This window comes from Psittacula echo, assembly GCF_963264785.1.
Source record: "Psittacula echo genome assembly, chromosome: 7".
NCBI classification, from domain to species: Eukaryota; Metazoa; Chordata; class Aves; order Psittaciformes; family Psittacidae; genus Psittacula; species Psittacula echo.
The window spans coordinates 38,394,668-38,415,040 of NC_137740.1; the positions used below are offsets into that span (position 1 = coordinate 38,394,668).

Below are 20,373 nucleotides of genomic sequence, written 5' to 3' on the forward strand. Positions count from 1 at the left end.
TTAGCAAGTACATTTATCAGACTTTGCAATTAATTTATATATACACATGCAGTTATTCTGTTCTTGATACATCTGGAATCTATTTTAAAAAAGGGTCCAGATTACTTTCAGGACTCTCAATAAATACACCAAATTATTCTTTTCTACATCATGCAGGCATTAGTGACTCTGCATCTGCTATGACAGGAAGATCTGGATGTATCATCACACAGAAATAAAAAAGGGTCAAATTAATTTTCCAGATGGAATCACTGTCCAGGTCAGTATTTGTTGTAAATTTGACACCACCTCCAATATTATGTTAAAATATTAAGGAACATAAATGAGCGATTTCATGGTTGAATTTTTCACTTTCCTGGTGCCTCTGAGAAGTTCAAATTAGTTACAGGTAAGCACTTCTCTTCTGTCTCTCTTTGATAAGGCCACTGGTTTATTTTTTGTAATTGTAAAACATCAAAGATTGTGGCCCAAATCATGGTTCAAGCTTAAATATATTACAATATTTACATATAGTTACCTCCAGAAAGAGATATTGGACAGCTGAATGAAATAACCTGAACAGATATTTGAAATCAGCTTACACCATGGGACAATAACTGTTCTCATAAACTGAAATAAAAAAAAATAAACCAAACTAAAACACATCAACAAAAACCACCAACCCAGAGCATCATGGCACCATTGTTATTCACACGAGGCACTCAAACTACTAAGAAGTACCAGTATGCATCCAAAACTGAACCAACAGCAAAAAAACTGTATCAATATTTCCCTTTCTTCAACACTGCAGCAAGTTGCAGTACCATTTAAAGGGCAAAACAATAACTGCTTAAAGACAAGATTAAAGCATATGCTTGTCCTTTAGAAACATACACTTAATTTAAAAGACTGGAACTATTGAGACAGACTCGATTAACACAATGAAGAGAGGTCTTAAATGAATGCTTTGGAAATAACATTTGGATAAAAAGCTGTGTGTCTACTTCTACTTGACTGGTAACAAACTATTGCTCTGTGCTCACAATTAAGAAAAACTGAAACTAATTTTTTTAATTCAGTTATAACCAGACATTTTGAGATATTCCACCTACACTTTTTACCAGAACAGGTTTATGAAGCATATAGAAAGACTTTTAGAATACCATCTTGTTTTCCAAAATTAAAAACCAAAACCAAACATATTTAATGAAAGTAGCCATAGTTTGATATTAGGATCAAGTCTCCAAAATTTAAGAAACCCTAGTATTGTTGGGAAAAAAAAAAACCACAACACAACAACACACACACACAAAAAAAAAACCCTGCCGGTGTTACATAACATATTGGAAAACAAAACATACCAAAAAGAGAAACAATAAAATCTGTATTGTTTAAAAAATAAAGCAACAACACTGCTTAATTATTCTATTTCAAAATGCATTATGACTGTTCTGATCAATTAATTATACCAATCACAAATTTATATTAGATCCAATTTCAAAGGGTAAGAAAGATAAATTACAATTACAATATGATTTCTGTATAGCTATGCCTTTGCTTAAAAAATATTCTCAGTTTTACCATGGAATTTTCTTCTAAGTTTTGCTTTTTATTTAAAACATAAAATAACCAAACCTCACAAAACCATCACAAAAACATGAAACAATCACAGACCAGCATTGTGTGTCCTTCCTGGATCTGCAAGAGGCCTGCAACAGCAGCTATTATGTACTACATTCATCTCAATTTTAAAACCTGAAGGCAAGAATTAAAGTGTAAACTGCATTATTTCCATCACTAAGAATATCACCAAGTTCCAAAAATAAAACACTACATATGGTGTCGCTTAAATCCTTCAACCATTCTCTTCCCAACAGCTATATCACAACTTCTAGATGATTACCACCATTATATGGAAGCTGGAGGAGGAGCAGAACATCATTAGATTTCAGAGCTGAAAGGTGTAATATATATTAACCTAACGATATACTAACCAAGGAAGATTTGCCCACCACTCCTCCACCACTTTCAATGCCTCTTCAGTAGTCACTGATGCCCCAATGCCTGCAACAGCCTCGCTACCTGCCTGTGGCTCATGGTGCTGGCAGACAGTTTACTATTGTGCATTTTTCAAGTCCCTCCAACTTTGTTTTTCCCTCATGCCTCTTATTTCCTTCTACTAATCAAGCTACCAAGTCTTCGGGGCTGAAATTTTATTTTGAATTCACAACCACTACTGCAGGCAGTGCACAAAAAGCTCGAGCCCTGCCTGGCACTTTCGTGTTACAAGTAACATAAGGGTACATTGACTAACCACAGGAAAACAAGATATTACCTCAGATGATATGATATAATCTCTAACAATCTATTGCACTTCACAGTTGCAACATGCTAGAAACTTGATAACTTTGGTTACTGAGATTCAGATTCATAAAACACACCAATCTTGTGATCGTATCACCTTTACTGTATGATATGTTCTGAAATAAGGTCAAGACTTTATTGTATTATTCAGATAATTCAGTCTTTTTAATTTAGCTGAAGCATGGAAATACGCCATAATTCAGATCCTTTACCACAGTCTTCAGGAAAGCCTTCATCAGAATACTTGAGATTTTACTTTATCCTGTTGCCCAATTTGCAACATTCAGACTTTTAATGCTTCTCTAATGCTAAGGGTGAGTGACAATGCATCCTAACTAACCCCTAATTATCACCCCTCTGAATAAGTGGGTGATAATTGACTTGGAAGTAAGGTTAAAGTTGCAATCTAAGGCACTTTTGCAGTCTGCAGCTAGAAAGTTGTTGATACACACTGATTTTAGCCAACACTTGTTCACTGGTCCAGTAGATAAGACAACCAAAGGCATAAGGTGTGTAACTGTGCAGATATTATGTTCTTATCCTGTAAATCAGATACAATTAAGGACCCCACCAGAACAGGTTGTTGTTTGTCTCTCAGTGAGAGGCTGAGCTCTACAACAGCACTGATGTGCACACTGTGAACAGTTTTATAACTAACATGATAGCTACACAGATGTGATTCCCACTGCTTTACTACATCAAAGAAAAATATACCCATCAGTAGCTACAGTTTTGACTAACACCAGAATTTCCAATACAACAAATCAGAAAGCTCAAAGGCAGATTAAAACTGTGGTTCCACTCTAAAATGTATTTCCTAGGAGTAGTTTTGATAATCTATGGAGCAGCATTTCCATTACCTTTAAGTATCTCACAGGGCTTCATAAAATAAAATTCCTAATGAGTATCAGGAAGAAAGGCTATTTGTATTTCACATAGCTTTTCTGTCTTGAATACATGTTTACAGAAGTGACCTCTTCTTAAAGATTCCGATTACAAAAGTCTCCAAATTAAAACAATTTACAAAATTAAGAAATTGTGCAGCTTTCCCTAAGGATTAGTTTATCTTTTAGTTCATGTTACCACAACTCACTTTCTTTAACCTCTTACCTGTTATTTGAACTGATGTTTTTTGAATCAATAACATTTTTTCTTTTTAAAGATCAGTATTTGCAGCGAATCCTATATTTTAACCATACTCTGAATAATTATTTTTAAAATTTATGCTTTAACATTAAATTACTAGAACCACATGCTCTGTGGCAAAAATTACAAAGCTGACCTTTATTTTATTAGCCTACAATTTGCTCACCAGTGTTTTCTTAAGCTATATGAATGGCTTATGTACACTGACAACATCCCACAGATGGTTATGATTATGTTCAACAGGACAACACACTCACTGAAAACTTTCACAGACGCTTACCTAATGGGATGTCACATTAAATCTGACATTGTAAGATAAAATAACTACACACTAATTACAGCATCTCAAAAAGGTCATTTTCAAATGATAGTCACAACATTTCTAATGTAATTATTGAATGAGTTTTCAAACAAGTGATATTATTACACAGCTTGCTTCTGCCTGAAGATGTCCTTGAATATACATAGTTGTCAACATCTTGGAAATAGATGCCCCTAACTGCAAAACTCCGGTAAATGTCAGAATTCGATTTGACTGCTACTTGCTTCCTCTCTTAATGCTTAATGACTAATTCCTCAGAGGTATCCTTAAAAGCCCTAAAATGTTGTCCTTGGGTAGAAACTTTCACTCAGCAATCAATCGGGAGCAAATTAGATGATTGTGTTGAAATGTACTGCGCTGTTTTAAGCTAACAAATGAATGAAGAAAGGTAGTATATCGGAACATATGCTACTACACTGAAGTTGCTAAAAAGGTCTGTTGGAAGAATATTTGGTTTCCAGTGAAGCTAATATGCTATAAGAAGGGACAGTGATGAAAGAATACCAAGTCATACGGAAATCCAAATATAGTGACAGACACAATTATTTTACTAATTGCTAATGAATACAGTCAAGTGGCTTCAAAAAGCAAAACTTTGCTTGGACTACTTCAGGTTTTGACCTCTGCATGAGCAAATGCATTTCAAACCGAAGCCCACCAAAATTGATTAACGGCGCCAGCCAAGGCCAGCATGTAGTAGAAGTTTTTTTCCATCCATCACATGGCCCCAAGGATAGTTAAATGAACCTTAAAATGGCTACAAACAGCTCAATGACTACACAGACTCCTGCCAATTAGAAATAATTAGGCAGTCATTTTGGTGGTAAGTCTTTTTAAGTGCATACATAATGATGCAATGATGCTTATTAGCGATCTCATATGAGCTATGCTCAAACAGCCTGGAATAATTATGCAACTATCACAAAGCCTTGCACATCTCTGTACTTCACCTTAATGCATTTAAAAATCCACTTCATTACCTCCAGTAATTAATCTTCCATTAATTGCAGGAAAAGCCCAGTTTACCGTGCTTCGTTTCTAATTATCTTATAAATAGTTATGGCTCTAATTAATGTGTTCATTAAACTGAATATCTTTCTCAAAGCCATGCTCAGAGCAAAGGTTCCACTTTTGAGAGAAAAAGCCTAACTAGCCATAAGGTGAGGCCATTTTGGTTGTATTTGCTTTTATTTTAGTATATTCAACCTCCTAATTGGCATTTAAAATCTAATTTGGAAGAACTTCAAGAAGACTATATAGTAGGAAAATAGGAAAAGGATTTTCTTTTTTTTTTTTTTACCCACTCTCCAATCAAGAAGCTTAGTGCTTTAACAGGCAAACTTTCAATATATCTTTTTGACATAGACTGGTAAAAGACTTCTAGTGCTATGCCACTGATTAATTTAAATTCTATTACAATTTATCTTACCCCTGTATGTTTCCATATAAAAGTAGCAAGAACTATAGAAGAAAAATAGATATCTAATGCTATATGCATAATTTAAAACGAAACATACTGCAGGCTTTGCCTTCATTTCTAGGACATAAATCAGCAGTACAGAATTAAAAACCAAATTGAAATCTGTTATTCAAGCTGAGCATAATATAATCCTTTAAAGTCCATGAGAGTTTGTCAATTTGCCTTACTAGGAGTTGATATGATCCTACAAAAACAGCAACTGAAGAATACCTTAAAATAATATTTATGGAAAAGGAAACTCCATATTGGTGGCATATGTTTCACAGTATTTTAGACGTATGCACATAAGAATTCATAAGAAACGTAAAAATTCTAAATAAAAAAAAAAAAATCTACAAAAGTGCAATCAAAATATCTCTTCCAGTTAATACGAAGATATAGAGACTAGCTCCCCATTTTTTCCTACATTTTAATATTTTCTAAATATACATTATAATTAAATACATCTCTCTCCAGTTACACTACGTAAAAATGAAAATTTTCATTTTTTTCCTTATCTGATTGCATATTTAACATAAAATATATATTGCTCAGTGTCTAGTTTTGGCTTAAACTATGATAGTTACTCAAAACAGTATTTTAACAGTAAAAGGTCAAAATCTCTATATTATTATTACAAATATTTTCTTCTTTTTTTTTTTTTTTTTTTTTGTAATTTTTCACTTCCGCTAACATCACACCTTAGTAGAATCTGGAATCGCTGAAGTTCAGCTTGGTCATCAATAGGACCAAAGTTTTTTTATACCAATAAACCTATACTAGAACCAGATGAAGTGTTATCACTTACACAGATTCCAGCTCTGGCATTTCAGGGAGACACAGTGCCTTGCCTTACAAACTGGCAACATTCCCTGCTTGAAGTGCTTTACACTAGCTTTAAAACTGCCTCTCAATTGATCAAAATGAACAACCCGGGCTAGACTCTTTTTCCCCCTAGTGCACACTCATCCATACGTGAGCATCTCACCCTGATCTCTTGCTCCCACCCTGATCTCTTGCTCCCATCCTGATCTCTTGCTCCCATCCTGATCTCTTGCTCCCATCCTGATCTCTTGCTCCTCACTAGAGGAAAGAACGCTTTCAGACAGATCAGCACACTGAACTATCCTGAAGCATAGATGTGGGAGGAAGAAAACAGGCATGAAGGGACAGCCAGGAAAGTGACACAGTACCCCAACTTTAAGTAGCTTAATCTGGCAAGAACTCACTCCCAAAGCACACTTTGGGTCCCCAGGTCCTGGCTCCCACCAAGTTCTGGACCACCTTCCACCCACAGAGGCAAGATATAACTCAAAGCACACTCTGGGAGTCGTATCAACAGAAAAATGGCAGCTGCCTATCTGCATCTTGAAATACAATTGATTTATATGGGATAAAATTTGTTTGTGCAAAGGTACCAAAAATACTGTATGCTGCAGCTACTGTCATACTACTGACAGAGACAGCAGCACCCTGATATTCAGCAAAGGCTTCAGCTGAAATCTTGGCCAAAAGCAGTGAACAAAAATCTCAGGGCATGTTGCCAATTTACACAGAAGTATGGTCATCTCTAAAACCCAAACCAACAACAATTCTCTAAAGCAAGAGTCAGCAACTACCATCTCTGCCAGGAAGATGGATTTTGAAAGCATATAGCACAGCTAGGAGCAAAGAACCACACCACTTTGAGGAAAAATAGCTAAAGCAGGCAGCGATCCCCAGGTCCTGGCTGCCACCAAGTTTTGGACCCCCTGCCACCGCAGAGGCACGATATTACTGATGAACAATATCTTATCTCTCTGGTAAGATTGATTTTTCCCAGGACACAATATATTTATATAAAAATATTTAATCTCCAGTTTGAAAGAAGCATAGCATCAGGCACAGCATACTTCAAATATTGCTGACCCCTGATCCAAGGCGGCTACTTATTAAGTCTTGTTATAACCACCCCTCATGTAACTTGAATAAAAGAACACAAGAGTAATACACAAAGATAATTGAGAAGGACTATGGTTACCAGTCTACTAATACGTAAAGTAAGCATAGCAAGAAATCTGTGGAAGAAACTGTAATCCATCATTAAAACTACCATGAACAGGGAAACTGAATTAGGGTTGTACATGTAACTCTGGCACACACAACCTCAGCAAAGCTGACTGAGGTACATGAAACAAAGTTCAGGCGGAATTTTTTTAATACATGGCGATGACAGCTACTTGTGTTCTACTGTTAGAGGGCAACTGTTACTCCTACTAGGGCTTTTTACATTTTTTATGAGTCACACAGAAAAGATATAGCAAAACACTTTCAGCAGAAATACATGTTTTTCGCCTGCATCTTTAGATGCAGTAACTGGATCTATTAGCTCTAGTAACAGATCTAGTAACTAGATTCTGTTACTGCCATATGTTACTAGAATTAGAAAGAATGAAAAATGGAAATAAACAGCAAAATTTTTCTACTAAATTTTACAATTCTGTGTTTCATGCTTTTATAATCACATTCCAGAAACTAACTCTGGAAACAGCAGCAATTTACACAGCAAACAATGATGGTCTTATATTACCAATGCATCTTTAAGACATCTGCTATATGTTGGTTTGCACACTTGCCTCTAGAAACATGAGCTCTGCAAGAAAAATAATAAATAAAAAAGCCAAACAGCTTCTATTTCACAGCCACAGCTTCGGTAGCAGAGAAAAAAAAAGGATTAAAAAAAAAAAAATAAAACTACATCGTGGTTTAGAATGCAGACACATCGAAAGCAAACAGCCAATCCTGAGCAAAAGGGGAATCACATTTTTCTTGTCTTATTTTGTGCCTTTTCCCAAGCAGGAAACTGAAGCATAAAAAAAAAAAAAAAAAAAAAAAGAAATCCAACCCCAAAAAATACCAGCCTGCAAATACACCCTTTCCCAAAGGGAGAAATAAAAGGGTTTAGTAAAATAAGAAGCTATACTTATAACACATTTTGCATACACAACACCTGGACTGCCTTAGATGAAAGTTTACATCCAATTAGACGCAATGCTTAGCTCTAAATGAACAACACTTACGCATTCATATCTTTTTTTTTAATTTGTTGGGGGGTTTGGGGGGATGGTTGGTTTTTGTTTGTTTGTGTTATGTTTTTGGGGTTTTTTTTGTTTTTTCTTCTATATCAATGAAAAGCACCAAAGCAACTGTCACTAGCAGCTATCTGGCCTTCCTGATAACTTAAGGGCCCTTGGTGTTGCCTTATGAAGTTTAATTTCCCAAAGCGATCAATTAGGTCTCGGTGATGTGCACATTGGTGGGTTATTGCTCTAGGATATCTTCAGTGACTCTGCTTCACCTCTCTATTTTTTCCAGTATACTTCTGCAGACAAAATGTTCAGTTCCTTTTGAAAAAAAGTTATTCCAGCTAAAAAATATGTTTAGATGCTATTGCTGATACAACCTGTAATGCAACAAGACTTCAAATAAAAACTGCAGGCTTTGATTTATTGGGAGAAAAAGAAGAAATATAATCTGATGTTACCATCCACAGAAAAACTAAACATAACATGATCAAACTCAATAATCTGAATTTCACTAGTTCTACAATATCTTAATTAAACATACATTCTAATGGACCAAAGACTCTAAACTTCCCCACCAGTAAGAAGAGAAACAAACACGTAATATTTACACTGATTCCTTAAATAATTACGTGGGTCTACAGCTAGTTGCACATGAGATCTGAATTTGTGTGGAAAGGACAGAAGAAAAAATACCCTAGGCAGCAGATCAAAAGTTTAAAACAGCAGTCCAGGAATTCTAGTAGTTACTACCAGGAAAGAAAGTGGAGGAGAGGGAAAAAAAAAAAAAACAAACAACAAACCAAACAAAAAACGCCACAACAAACACCAAAAAACACCAACCAAACCCATTTCAAAAGAAATATTATGATTAAATAGCATTGCTTGAGTTCTCATAGGACTTTTATCTGCTTCTCTTCTGAAAATTCTTGGATCCATTTCCAAGGAAGGTATTTCCAAAGCATTTTTATAGATTAAGACAGCTTTTCAACACTGTCTGACAGTTTGTGTCCAACCTTGTTCTTCACAGTTTTCTTGTCATTTTTTGGTTCTTACAGCAGCCATACAAAAAGAGCCATGTTTGTACCTTCTCCCCCCATACCTATCTCATGGCTCCAAGTCAATACTGCTGTTGCTACTCAGACTTCACTTCCTTATTCCTTCTACCTCCTTGCCATCAGACAATAAAACTCATTGTCTGATATCCATAGTATGGTCAACTCCAAAAGCCTTCACCTTCTTTCCTAAGTATTTCCTTTTCCCTGGAACACCTAACAGCACCTACGTTAAAATACTCCCATAGGCAAGTCCTCTACTCTTCAACTGAAACCAGCTTCAACTTTAACCCATGTATCTGAGTCATATTTAAAGTCAGTATCTCTTCATGACATTCTTAAAAATTGGTCTTCTAAACCCACACAAGTGCAATTTCTTTTTCCTTTCTTTTAACTTACTCTCCTCTACCCCTTTCCTGCTCTCCCATAAACTCTCAATCTAATTTGCAAGCCCCCTCACAACTTTGCTCTTTATTTATCTACCATTATCTCTTCCACTAGACGCTGTTGCTGACATTAATGTCTACACCAAAATGTACATCTCTTTTAATTTCCTCTCTCCTAAAACCCCTAATTTTCCTTTCCAGCCAATGCTTTTCTAGAAAATTCTCCCTGAAGTTGCTCATAATTAAAACTCTAATTGATAGCTTCTAGTGGATTACAATGTAGTGTATGCTAACCAGGAGAGACAGATACAGCCTGTAACTGAAAGAAAGTTTCGAACCCGCGTTAGTATAGATTATGTCTTGATTCAGCACTTCTTATCAGCTGTAAGACCAGATAGGCCAGGGTTTTAATTTGAAAAGACTCTAACACATTAATACTACCACACTAAAATAATGTGATGCATGGAAAAGAGAGACTAACCGAAGACAGATGCATTTCTATTCACCATTCCAAGTAATGCAAATACAAAAGCATTCACTAATAATACAAAAACAAAACAAATGAACAAACCATCAGGCAAAAGATGACTGACCCATGACAGTACTAAAACCTGAAACCTGCAAAAACCTTCAGATCTTCTGTATACAGCAGCACATTATAAAGAACACAAGTAAACAAGTGATACATCGGAAGGGTTTACAGCTTGCCCAGCTTTGAGTAAGTCTCTGCATGAAGCTACGACCTTTTTGAGAACAGATCAAACCCAATGGCAAGAATCTCTAACTTCAGGGTAAGCACTGTCTGGTATTGCATCGGGGTTTGCAGCAGCAGTGTTGAAAACACAGCTAAAAAGGGGTGGTGGGGAATTCTTTTCTTGTAATCCCACTATCAGTGTGTCACAAACCAGGCATTGCAAATTACACTGTCTTCAGAGATTACTGAATTTGAGAATCTGTCTCTATTCAGTATGTACACCAATACAGCACTATATTAAAGAAAATAATGCAGGTTTACTATTTTTTGCTTAATGATCTTTTCATATTGCATTTTTCTGCAGGACTTCAGGACCCTATTTTTAAATATTACAAACTGTAAGTGCTAAACCAAAATATTCTGGCAAGCTGTAAGGGTTGAACGTAAGTTAATTCTAGTTTACATTGCAAGGATAATGGCAACTTCAGTCAACAAGCCACTTTTCCATACCAAAAGCCAAGTCTATTCCGAAGCCACCCGTAAGAAGTAGGTCGCCCTGCAAATGGACTGCAGTGAGTTGTACACATTTCAATATCAAATCAATTAGATGGAAAGAACAGTAAAAAAAAAAAAAAAAAGAAGAAGTAACCATGTACCCCCACAAAGAGGAAAAACAGCACCTATGCCAGGAAAAAAACCAACACACTGATCATAGAATCATAGAATAGTTAGGGTTGGAAACATTTCCTTCATAGACAGACCAAAGTCGGTTCCCCAACCAGGACTACTTTATGCACAACATTTTCTCTTCTTAGATGTGTACAGATGTACTAGGTATTACTGTGCCAATCTTTAAGTTAAGCTGTGTTAAAGATATTTTAAGGCAGCAGTTTTATGTTCAATGTAAAAAGAAAAGCAAAAAACACTTGGCAGACAATAAAAACAAACTTGCATGTTTAAAGGCAATTATAGTGAAATACCCTATAATCACAGAATTGTATGAAATCAAGGAATAAAGGTTAACATGTTTTTGTTAGTTCTATTTAAAGCTATGTAAATTAAAAGATTTGCTTTGCGAGTCCTGATGTATTTTCATATACAATTAACTTGCTGAATTGCAGTGAAAACTGTAAAAATATTAGCAAGAATTTATCCACATAGAAATTATATGAAATCTGAGTTTTTCCATTCCAGAGAAGCATAATATTCTAATAAGAACTATCCTAATCTTCACCCAGCAATAATTTCAAGATGATATTATTATTCTCATTTCCTTGAATAATATCCATACTTCAGGGCCATTTTCCTTCTCATATTCAATATCATGCATGCTTGTATCAAGATTCCTTTCTTCATATCCTGTCACAGTATCAATCACTGCCTCCTGTCCACTCAATCCATTTTTGATTTATCAGCCGCCGTCTTTCTGGACTCCATAACTCGACCCAAACCATTTTAGCAAGACATTGACAAATAGCACCCAGTATCACATCAACCTGTTCCACTTAGTAAACTAAGAAACAGTAACTGTGACATCTCTGCATAAGTATTCCATTCTATTCCCTAGACTGATGTATATTAATGAGGAGATGGTATTTGAAATGCTTCTTCCACATCAGCATCTAATATGATCAAATTAGGAAATGGGATGATTTATTAAATTTTGTAGAGCTGAAATATTTCTTTATATCACTATATGTGTGGTTTCAGAAAGTGAGCTGTTGCTTTCAATTTTTCTACTGAGGATGTGCCTGCATTTCACAGACGAATTATTGTCTTTAAAAAGATTGCAAGAAGGCGAAATGTTATTAAGCAAATGCTCAGTAAAACAAACTAAATCAGTTTTAAAATTCCTAATTTAATGTAAATCTTGGTTGTTTTGCTGAAATTCAGTTTGTGATCTTATTAAGTCCTATTTGCATTGTACTATCTTGCTGTAGGACAGCTTTAAATTTATAGCATTACTTGAGAAGCTCCACTTTTTTTGACTCTAAAAAATGCATCTAAAATAAAATAGTTCTAATATGCACAAGTTTGCTTGTATTCTAAAATAAAGTAAAAATCAGTTTAGGTTACAAACAATAGCTGCTCAAAATATTTTTAAGAAGTCATTATAAAAAATTAAGTTTTCAAATTAAAACTTGGTATTTCAGTATTTTATTCATTTGGACATTTGTAAATTATTCACTCAAAAAATAACCTAGACTAGAGAAGTTATTAAAAAAAAGATTACATTACAGCCACATATACTGTTACCAACATTTTCATTACCTTGAAAAACAAACTATCTTAATTTTAGGGGGTACTGGGAGAAAAGACATTAGATTCAGAATTTGTGCTATTTGCATGACACACCAAACAAAAAAATCCAATGACTTAAAGATACCATAGAATGGATGTTAGCTTCCAATATGAAACTTATTTTCTAGCATTGGTCCGATTCCCATTGGGTAGGGAGGAAATCACAGTCACTCAAGCCCTAAAGGTGGTGCTCTGAGCTACAACAGTAACACTACAAACACAAGTAGCACACAGATGATCTTCATTTTATTGCTCTCTAACTGCTGCTTATCCATTGCGTGTGTAGATTTTACTTCCCGACACTGGCAATTCTGAAGTTGGAGATCAACAATAACACTTCGGTGGGTAACACACTCTGCTACACTAAGACAAGGTGGCTACCTGAGTTACTTCTGACCATATTATTTCGTAGTTTACATTACATAGATTTATATTACGTAGTTTACTTCTTACCTTTAAAAGTCATATGAAATAAGTTGCCCCACCCCAAGCAAAAGCATTAATGAACGACAGATGTCAAATTCTTATGAAAATTCACTTCAGAACTACAAATACATGCATTTCCCAAGATAAATACTGTCTCTTCGCATTTAACAGCTTTGAATGGATTTTTCTTGTCTTTTTAAATTAATTTCAACTTCTGGTATCCACAAGCTCCAACAACAAAGGCTTCCCCAGCTTGACTATGTGATACATAAGAACTAGCCCCTTTGATTTGACTAGGATCTGCCACCAGCTGACTTCGTTCACTTCATGCCTGCCCCAGGTCTCCAGCTGGAGGAGAAAAGAAACACTCATTCCTTAATCATCTTTTCCACATCATTCATTCTTATTTTTCTTTTATACCTCTCCATTACATTCCCTCCTACCCCAGCCTGAAGAATCACAATGTAGTCAGTCATTTTAGGAAAGCTGTTCACACCTTTGATTGAGTGCACAAGACAGAATTTGAGATAGGAAAGAAGTATTTAGCATTGCTGCAACTGCCTCAGCACTAACAAACAGGGAAAACACAGGCCTCTAGTAGCAGCTTTCTGCAACCTATTTAATTCTCCTCCAGAAATAAGATTAATCCATGGCTTCTCAGTGTAGCATTACAGCAGAGAGCAGACTTGGAAAAAATTACAATAAAATAATCAAAGTGTCCTGTTGGGTTTAGTTTTTATGCTTTTAACATGCCAAAAGACTTTTCTGTTTTAATTTAGGGTGTTATTTATAAATATTTCCCCTAAAGAACCATGTCTGTGAACAGTAACATCACTTAAAGTGACGTGCAGCTATACCTTTGTGGTTATAGTATTGAAAAAGCGAATGTATTTTACATATAAAATTTTATCCGCACAATATACCCTAGCATAAAATGAAGTAAACAGTAGTTATGTTTTTAAAGTTTTTAAGTACATAATTTCCATATACTGCAGTGACAATTAACTTCAGTAAACCCCTTTAGACTGTGTCTAATGAGATCTACAATTTATACTTATTACAATAAAAAAGAAATGCTGAGTATCTGACATATTGAAAAACACCATTTGCACCTTATTCTTTAACATCTCAGTGTGTTAAAACTGATTTTGTTAGCAGAACAGTGGATATTTACAGGAATATTTCTACACACAGTGCAGCAGCTTATCTGAGGTCTACAGCTCAGATGGTAAGTATACTGCAAGAGAGATCAGACAGTTAAAATAACCAAATTGCTACTACAAAGGCACTGTAGCAATAAGTGTCCAGACAACCATTATAATGAACAGCTGTGAATAAGTAATGAGAGAATAACAATATGAGAAAGTGAAACGTCCACGTCTTCGAACACAATTTTTCAGAATTTAGAGGCAACAGCTGTACTGATTTGGTATATGAAAATAACACGTTTTACTAAATTCTTAGTGAAGGTACACAACATAACCTGGCTGATGATCTCTAAACACTTAGCAAAAAAAAAAAAAAAAGTTGAGAAAATGCTAACAATTTTTCTGATATTCAGGTGTCCTGGGTTCAGCCACAACACCAGGGATAAACTTTATTTAAACTTGTTAACTGAAAAAATACACACAAACAAAAATTGAGCTTCTTTTAATTACAAAAGTTGGAAACAGATTTTATAATACAATTTGCAATATCAGACTAATATTTAAATATTGAAATTATGTTTATTATTGAAAATAGTCATTTGTCACAATCCAATTTATGAACACTTTCAGCACCAGAGATATCGTTAAATATTCAGAAAAATTTGCATAACTAAATACTCATCTCTTTCCAAAGGAAATACAGATGAGAAAATAACAATTTAGTCTGACCTTCAGGCAGCCAATGTTATGTATGGGAGTTATGGAAATCAGTAATAAAAAAAATATTCACAAGTATGTTTCAGACTATTACAGTTAAACCAAGGTGACTTTACTGATGTTTTTTGCACTTGGTCAAATGCAAAATATACAACTTATCTTCAAGCACTGCACAGAGATTTCAAATTAGGAAAGGTTTCAACTGACATGTAGTTTAGAGCATCACTTGCAACAGTTATTTCTAGTATATTCCAAACTCAGTAACAACATGAAAATTTTAAATTACTGTTTTTACAGGAGAAGTTACAAATATTTTCATAGAAAAGAGTTTTACCTTCTTGTTCTACTTTTTGATCTCGATCTTTGAGACCTGTAGGGTTTGCCTCTGCCCCTTGATCGGCTACGACTGCGTTTTCTTCTAGAACCATATGAAGAACTACTGCTCGATCTGTGCCTATGTCTAAAACAAAACCATGCTATTAGTATGTGCTTCTTCTAAAAACAAACAAAAAAACCAAAAAAGGAACAAAACCCCTAACAGCTTACTTAAACACAAACACAAAACGTGGGGTTTATAATACACTGTAATAAGTAATTCACATACACATGGGCAATGCCTGTCTTGAAGAGCTTATTCTAAAATATGCATTCCAAGACACAAAATGGGTAGACAGAGAAACAGAAGTTAACTGATTTGCCTAAAATCATGCAGTAGCTCAAGGGCAAAGCCAGGCACACAACCCAGCTCTCAGTGGTTCTTAGTCCCACGACCAGCTCATTGAAACTCACTTGCCTCTTTATCAAATCTAATACGGAGGAAACATTTAGAACATATACTCTCCTCAGGATTTACACAGAAATACACAGTATGAGATAAGGACTACAACTCCAGCGCTAAAAATTAAATACATAAAATGTTAACTTCTGCACTGCTACTCTATACAATTATTTCCAGTCATAGTAGGTACATACATAAAATGCAACCATAAAAATGTATTTTGAATTACTTACGTACACCTAAAAATATTTTATGTATATATATAATCTTACAGATTTGCTATCCTAACTTTCATGACACACAATCTTTGTTCTGCTCTAATGCAGACAGACCCTCCCCCACCCCTTTTTGGTTGTTTGGGTTTTGGGTGTTGTTTTGTTTTGGTTTTTTATTTGGTGGTTTTGGTTGGTTTTGGTTGGTTAGTTGGTTTGATTTTGGGGTTTCTCAGGGCTATAAGTAATCAAAAAATCAGTGTTAATTTATTTTGTTTGAGCTTGGAAGTTTTCTCCTGAGTTCAGTCAGAAGTCAGAAAGATATTTTCTTTTTCCTCCTTACACCCAACCTCCCCATTTCATTTATTCAAAGAATAAATTCTTATACACAAAGGAGAAAGGTGAAAGAATAGATACTAAATACATAAATTAAAACAACTAATACTAAAGGTGGAAGCTGGGGAAACGATACCTTCAAAGTCTTAATCTTAACATTTCATCTCCATCTCCTAACAACTAATTAATTAACAATTAAAATTCTTAAGAGAAACTCTGGTTTTTTGGCTTTTATGTTTGATCAATATTAAAATATAACACCTCACAGAAACCCTTCTGCAGTTCAGGATGTAGTCAGTATTGCTTGTCTAGCATAAGGAAAGGGGTGCTGTGTTACATACAGTAGAGCTGCAGTAGTCCAAGCTGGAAAAGATACATAGGTTAACTACTAAAACCAGATCTTCATCTGAAAAAGAAACGTACTGTTCTTGTTAAACGAAAATGAAGAACAGTCATCTTAGAGACAGCTGCTTTTGATTCTTAAGGGTCAGAGATAAATCCAGTAGGACCCCAGCATGTAATGGTGTCTTAACTGCCAGGAGCAAAATCCCTAAACTAAGGGCAAAGCAAAGTTACCAGCCAAATCCTAAAAGCAGACACTTTCGTCTTTTCTGGATTCAATATAAGTCAACTGGTCTTCATCCAGACTCTAATCTCCCTTCAAGCTCTGTTTTTATCTGTGAGATAGCCATGCCTGCAGTGGACTAAAGAGATTCATAAAGCTGCATGTCATCAGCATATTGTTGGCATCAAAGCCCATGTCATCTCGTTGTGTCCCCTAAGGGCTGCATGCAAGATGCTAAGCAGGAACAGAAAAAGGGGGGATGGAAATAAACAAATAAGAAACACCCACAACCAGCCAACTTGCCCCTCATTGACACACTCTTCTGTCAACTAAAGAAAGGTTTGTCGGGAGCAGTTTCTAATGTATTTACAGGGCAGCTAGACACAGTGAGTATTTCAGCTCCACTTACTAATAAATTGACCACCACCTGCTCAGTTTGACTCCAGTATCACCACAAGTCAGACAGACTGGTAACCATTATAGCACACCTGATCTAAAAAGGTCAGGTACTGAAAGGGGCCTCTGGTGAAAGAAACACAATATTAGGTCAAGAAAAAATTCGTAGATATAGCCACATGATCTATGTTAACAAAATGGTGTTATACTGTATAAACTACTATATTATTACTATTATATTGTGAATTATAGTAGTTGAACTATTAGAATAGTTGTTATTAACCAAGAGTGTGATTTTCAAAAAGAGATTCCAAATTCATTACTTGGAAGGAGGAGAAAGGAGGAGTTATTTTAGTGGGCTGGTTTTTGTTATCTTTACACCTGCATATATAATGGGTTTGTATTCTTGGGTGGGGGCAATGTTTTGGTTTTTGTGGTGGTGGTGGTTTTGTTGGGTTTTTTTCTTTAAATATAACTGAAAATACTGCCAAATCTTCCAAGACTCAGAGCAAACTTTGCTGCAAAATTCCAACCTAGAACCGACTACACATTGGATTCGCTACTTCAATCTTTCTGCCATAGCATGAAAGAGCTCAATTTGTAAATAACTGCAACAGACAGTAAATCACTACAAATGCACCTTTTCTCATAAGAATGTGAACGAGACTGGAGATCTCGAGACCGCGACCTTGACCTGGACTTCCTTCCAGATTTTTTACGGCTGTATGTTCTGCTGCCTGAGGAGCTACTTGAAGATGAACGCCTGCGGTGTTTCTTTTTCCTTCTGCTTCTGTTCTCTTCTTCTGTGTCCGAGGAGCGACGTCCCATTTTTAATGTATGCTAAAACAAAAATTCTAAACTGTAAGAAACTCTCATGTCTACATTATGCTGTTATATACATATATATACATAGATAGTGTGTGTGCACATGTATATAAACATAGCATCACACCGTTTTAAAAGTCAGCATGTGAATAAAAAATCTGGGTTGCATGCAAAAAGAAAAATTAAGACATTAATGTAAAACGTCAACAAACTCATGTTACCAAGTAACTTGAAATTTACATTGTCAGCAAATTTGAATTAATTTATTATGGTATGTAATATATGTTGTAACTTTTTATGAAATATTATGCAACCATTTAAACAGATAAATGCAATGATAAAATCATTTCTATATCAGAATATATTTTCATTTTAGCTCATTTTTACATTATTGCCTTAGAATTTTTCAGAAATTTGGGGAGTAATGTATAAGATACTTCAAATATCTGGTATTTCACTTTAGCATGCTACACAATCATTACTGCAGTGTCTTTAATATGTTTAATTTACAGCTATAACTGATGATCCATTATGCTTACACAATCAATAGAATTCAATCTATTAATTTCAGTTACTGATGTAACTCACTTTATCTGTTTTTTAGGTTGTACAATTAAAATAACATACACTTGTCCTACTTGTCATAATCAAAACATGCACTGAGAAAAAAAATTAGGAAGTTATTTTTAAATTTACACTACTTATGTTGATTTTGGTTCTCGGTTTAGATCCACTCAACTTTATATTCCTTTATTCTAAAATCAGAACTATAAATAGTAAATTTCAGAAATGTCTCACTTGACAATGTGTTTACGTGGATAAAGTTTACAAACTTTGATAACAGATTTGTAAACAAACAAGCAATCCAAAAAAGCAACACTTACATCAAAATTTGCGTTGAAGCCTGCCATTTATTAATTGTTGCTAAGACCATCATCTTCATTTGAAACTCCTAAGTTTTGTTGCTTCACAATTAAAGAACTGTTGTATTTCTTGACTTTCCATGCTGCAAATGTGCAAATGCTTTCAAACTATTTTTCTGTAGCAGAGGTATAAGCCCTATCCACCCAAGACTTCAGACCCCTTTGCACACACATTTCAGCTAATGTTAGTAACCCATCTCCCCAGGAAAAGTTATTTCAAGACTCCCTCACTACTTCTGCACTTCAAAAACAGGAACTCATAACTCTAACATTCATATCAACAGCTAGATTACAGATATGCCACAATATCGTCTGTCTTTAATGAAGACTGAAATGTTACTGAAATAGGTCCTCCTGTTTCTAGTGTTAACAGTTTGAACTGGTTCGTTTTCCACAAAAAATCCTACCCTTACTCACACCTTTCACCACCTAGGCAACACACCCTAATCTACAGGGTAGAGACTGAAAACAGAACAAAAACCAAAATTCACCATTAAGTAAGTTATGCTCAAAATCACAGAAGGTTTGCATAAAAATACTAGTCTTTATTACTCTAGGCCTTTCAGTCAAAATGCACAATAGAGGGAACACCAAACATGTTTAGTCCCACAGACAACATCTCTTAAACCTACATTTTTCACTCTCAGGTTGCCAAGACAACTAAAACTGTTTTGCAGAGTCTTAGGTGCTACAGTCTTACAGCAGTGGATCTAAACCCCCAAACAGGCATGGGATTTGCAAAGCCAGTGTACTGCGACCAGCTTTCCCAAGGAAGCTTTACACGTAGTTACATTCAAAGCACAACACATATACAGGCACTGCTGCATTTGACAGAATTTGAAGACTATGTTAGGGATGCAGGATGGAAGAAACACATTACTCCCTCACTGCAAAAGATTTCCTAAGGACTACCAGATCCCTGGGAGCTGGGCAAGGAAGCTACAGCAAGCGCAAGTCAAGAGCCAAAGGAGCATTTTCCAGGAGGATGTCAAGTTCTGGACCTGGCATCTACTTCAAGGAGATACTTTACCCAACAGTTCTTTAATGCAAAATACAAGACAGTCTCTTAAGTATCTGGATTTTCTTTGACGTTCACTATAGTTCACTCACTGCCACAATCAAAACAGTAGCTATGTAAACTCATTCCTATGTAGCCAAATCTCTGTGGACTGCAGACAGCTCTTCCATGTGCAACTTGGAGCTATCAGTTCCACTCCTGCCACCAGAAGTGCCTACAAATTAGGTGTTATTAAGCTTTGCTGCAGGGAATCCCTCCATT

At 35.4% G+C, this 20,373-nt stretch overlaps 1 protein-coding gene across 1 annotated transcript in view; it reads right to left on the reverse strand.

The window, feature by feature from the left end:
• Positions 1-20,373, reverse strand: part of RSRC1 (arginine and serine rich coiled-coil 1) — a gene marked incomplete at its 3' end in the record, with an annotated part of 170,644 nt that overhangs the window by 145,924 nt on the left and 4,347 nt on the right. Inside the window, exons 2-3 of the mRNA XM_080623604.1 lie at positions 17,987-18,186; positions 15,394-15,519 (exon numbers count right to left, since the gene is read on the reverse strand). Coding sequence (XP_080479730.1) covers positions 15,394-15,519; positions 17,987-18,174 — 314 coding nt within the window. The 5' untranslated portion in view covers positions 18,175-18,186. The remainder of the gene's footprint in view (positions 1-15,393; positions 15,520-17,986; positions 18,187-20,373) is intronic.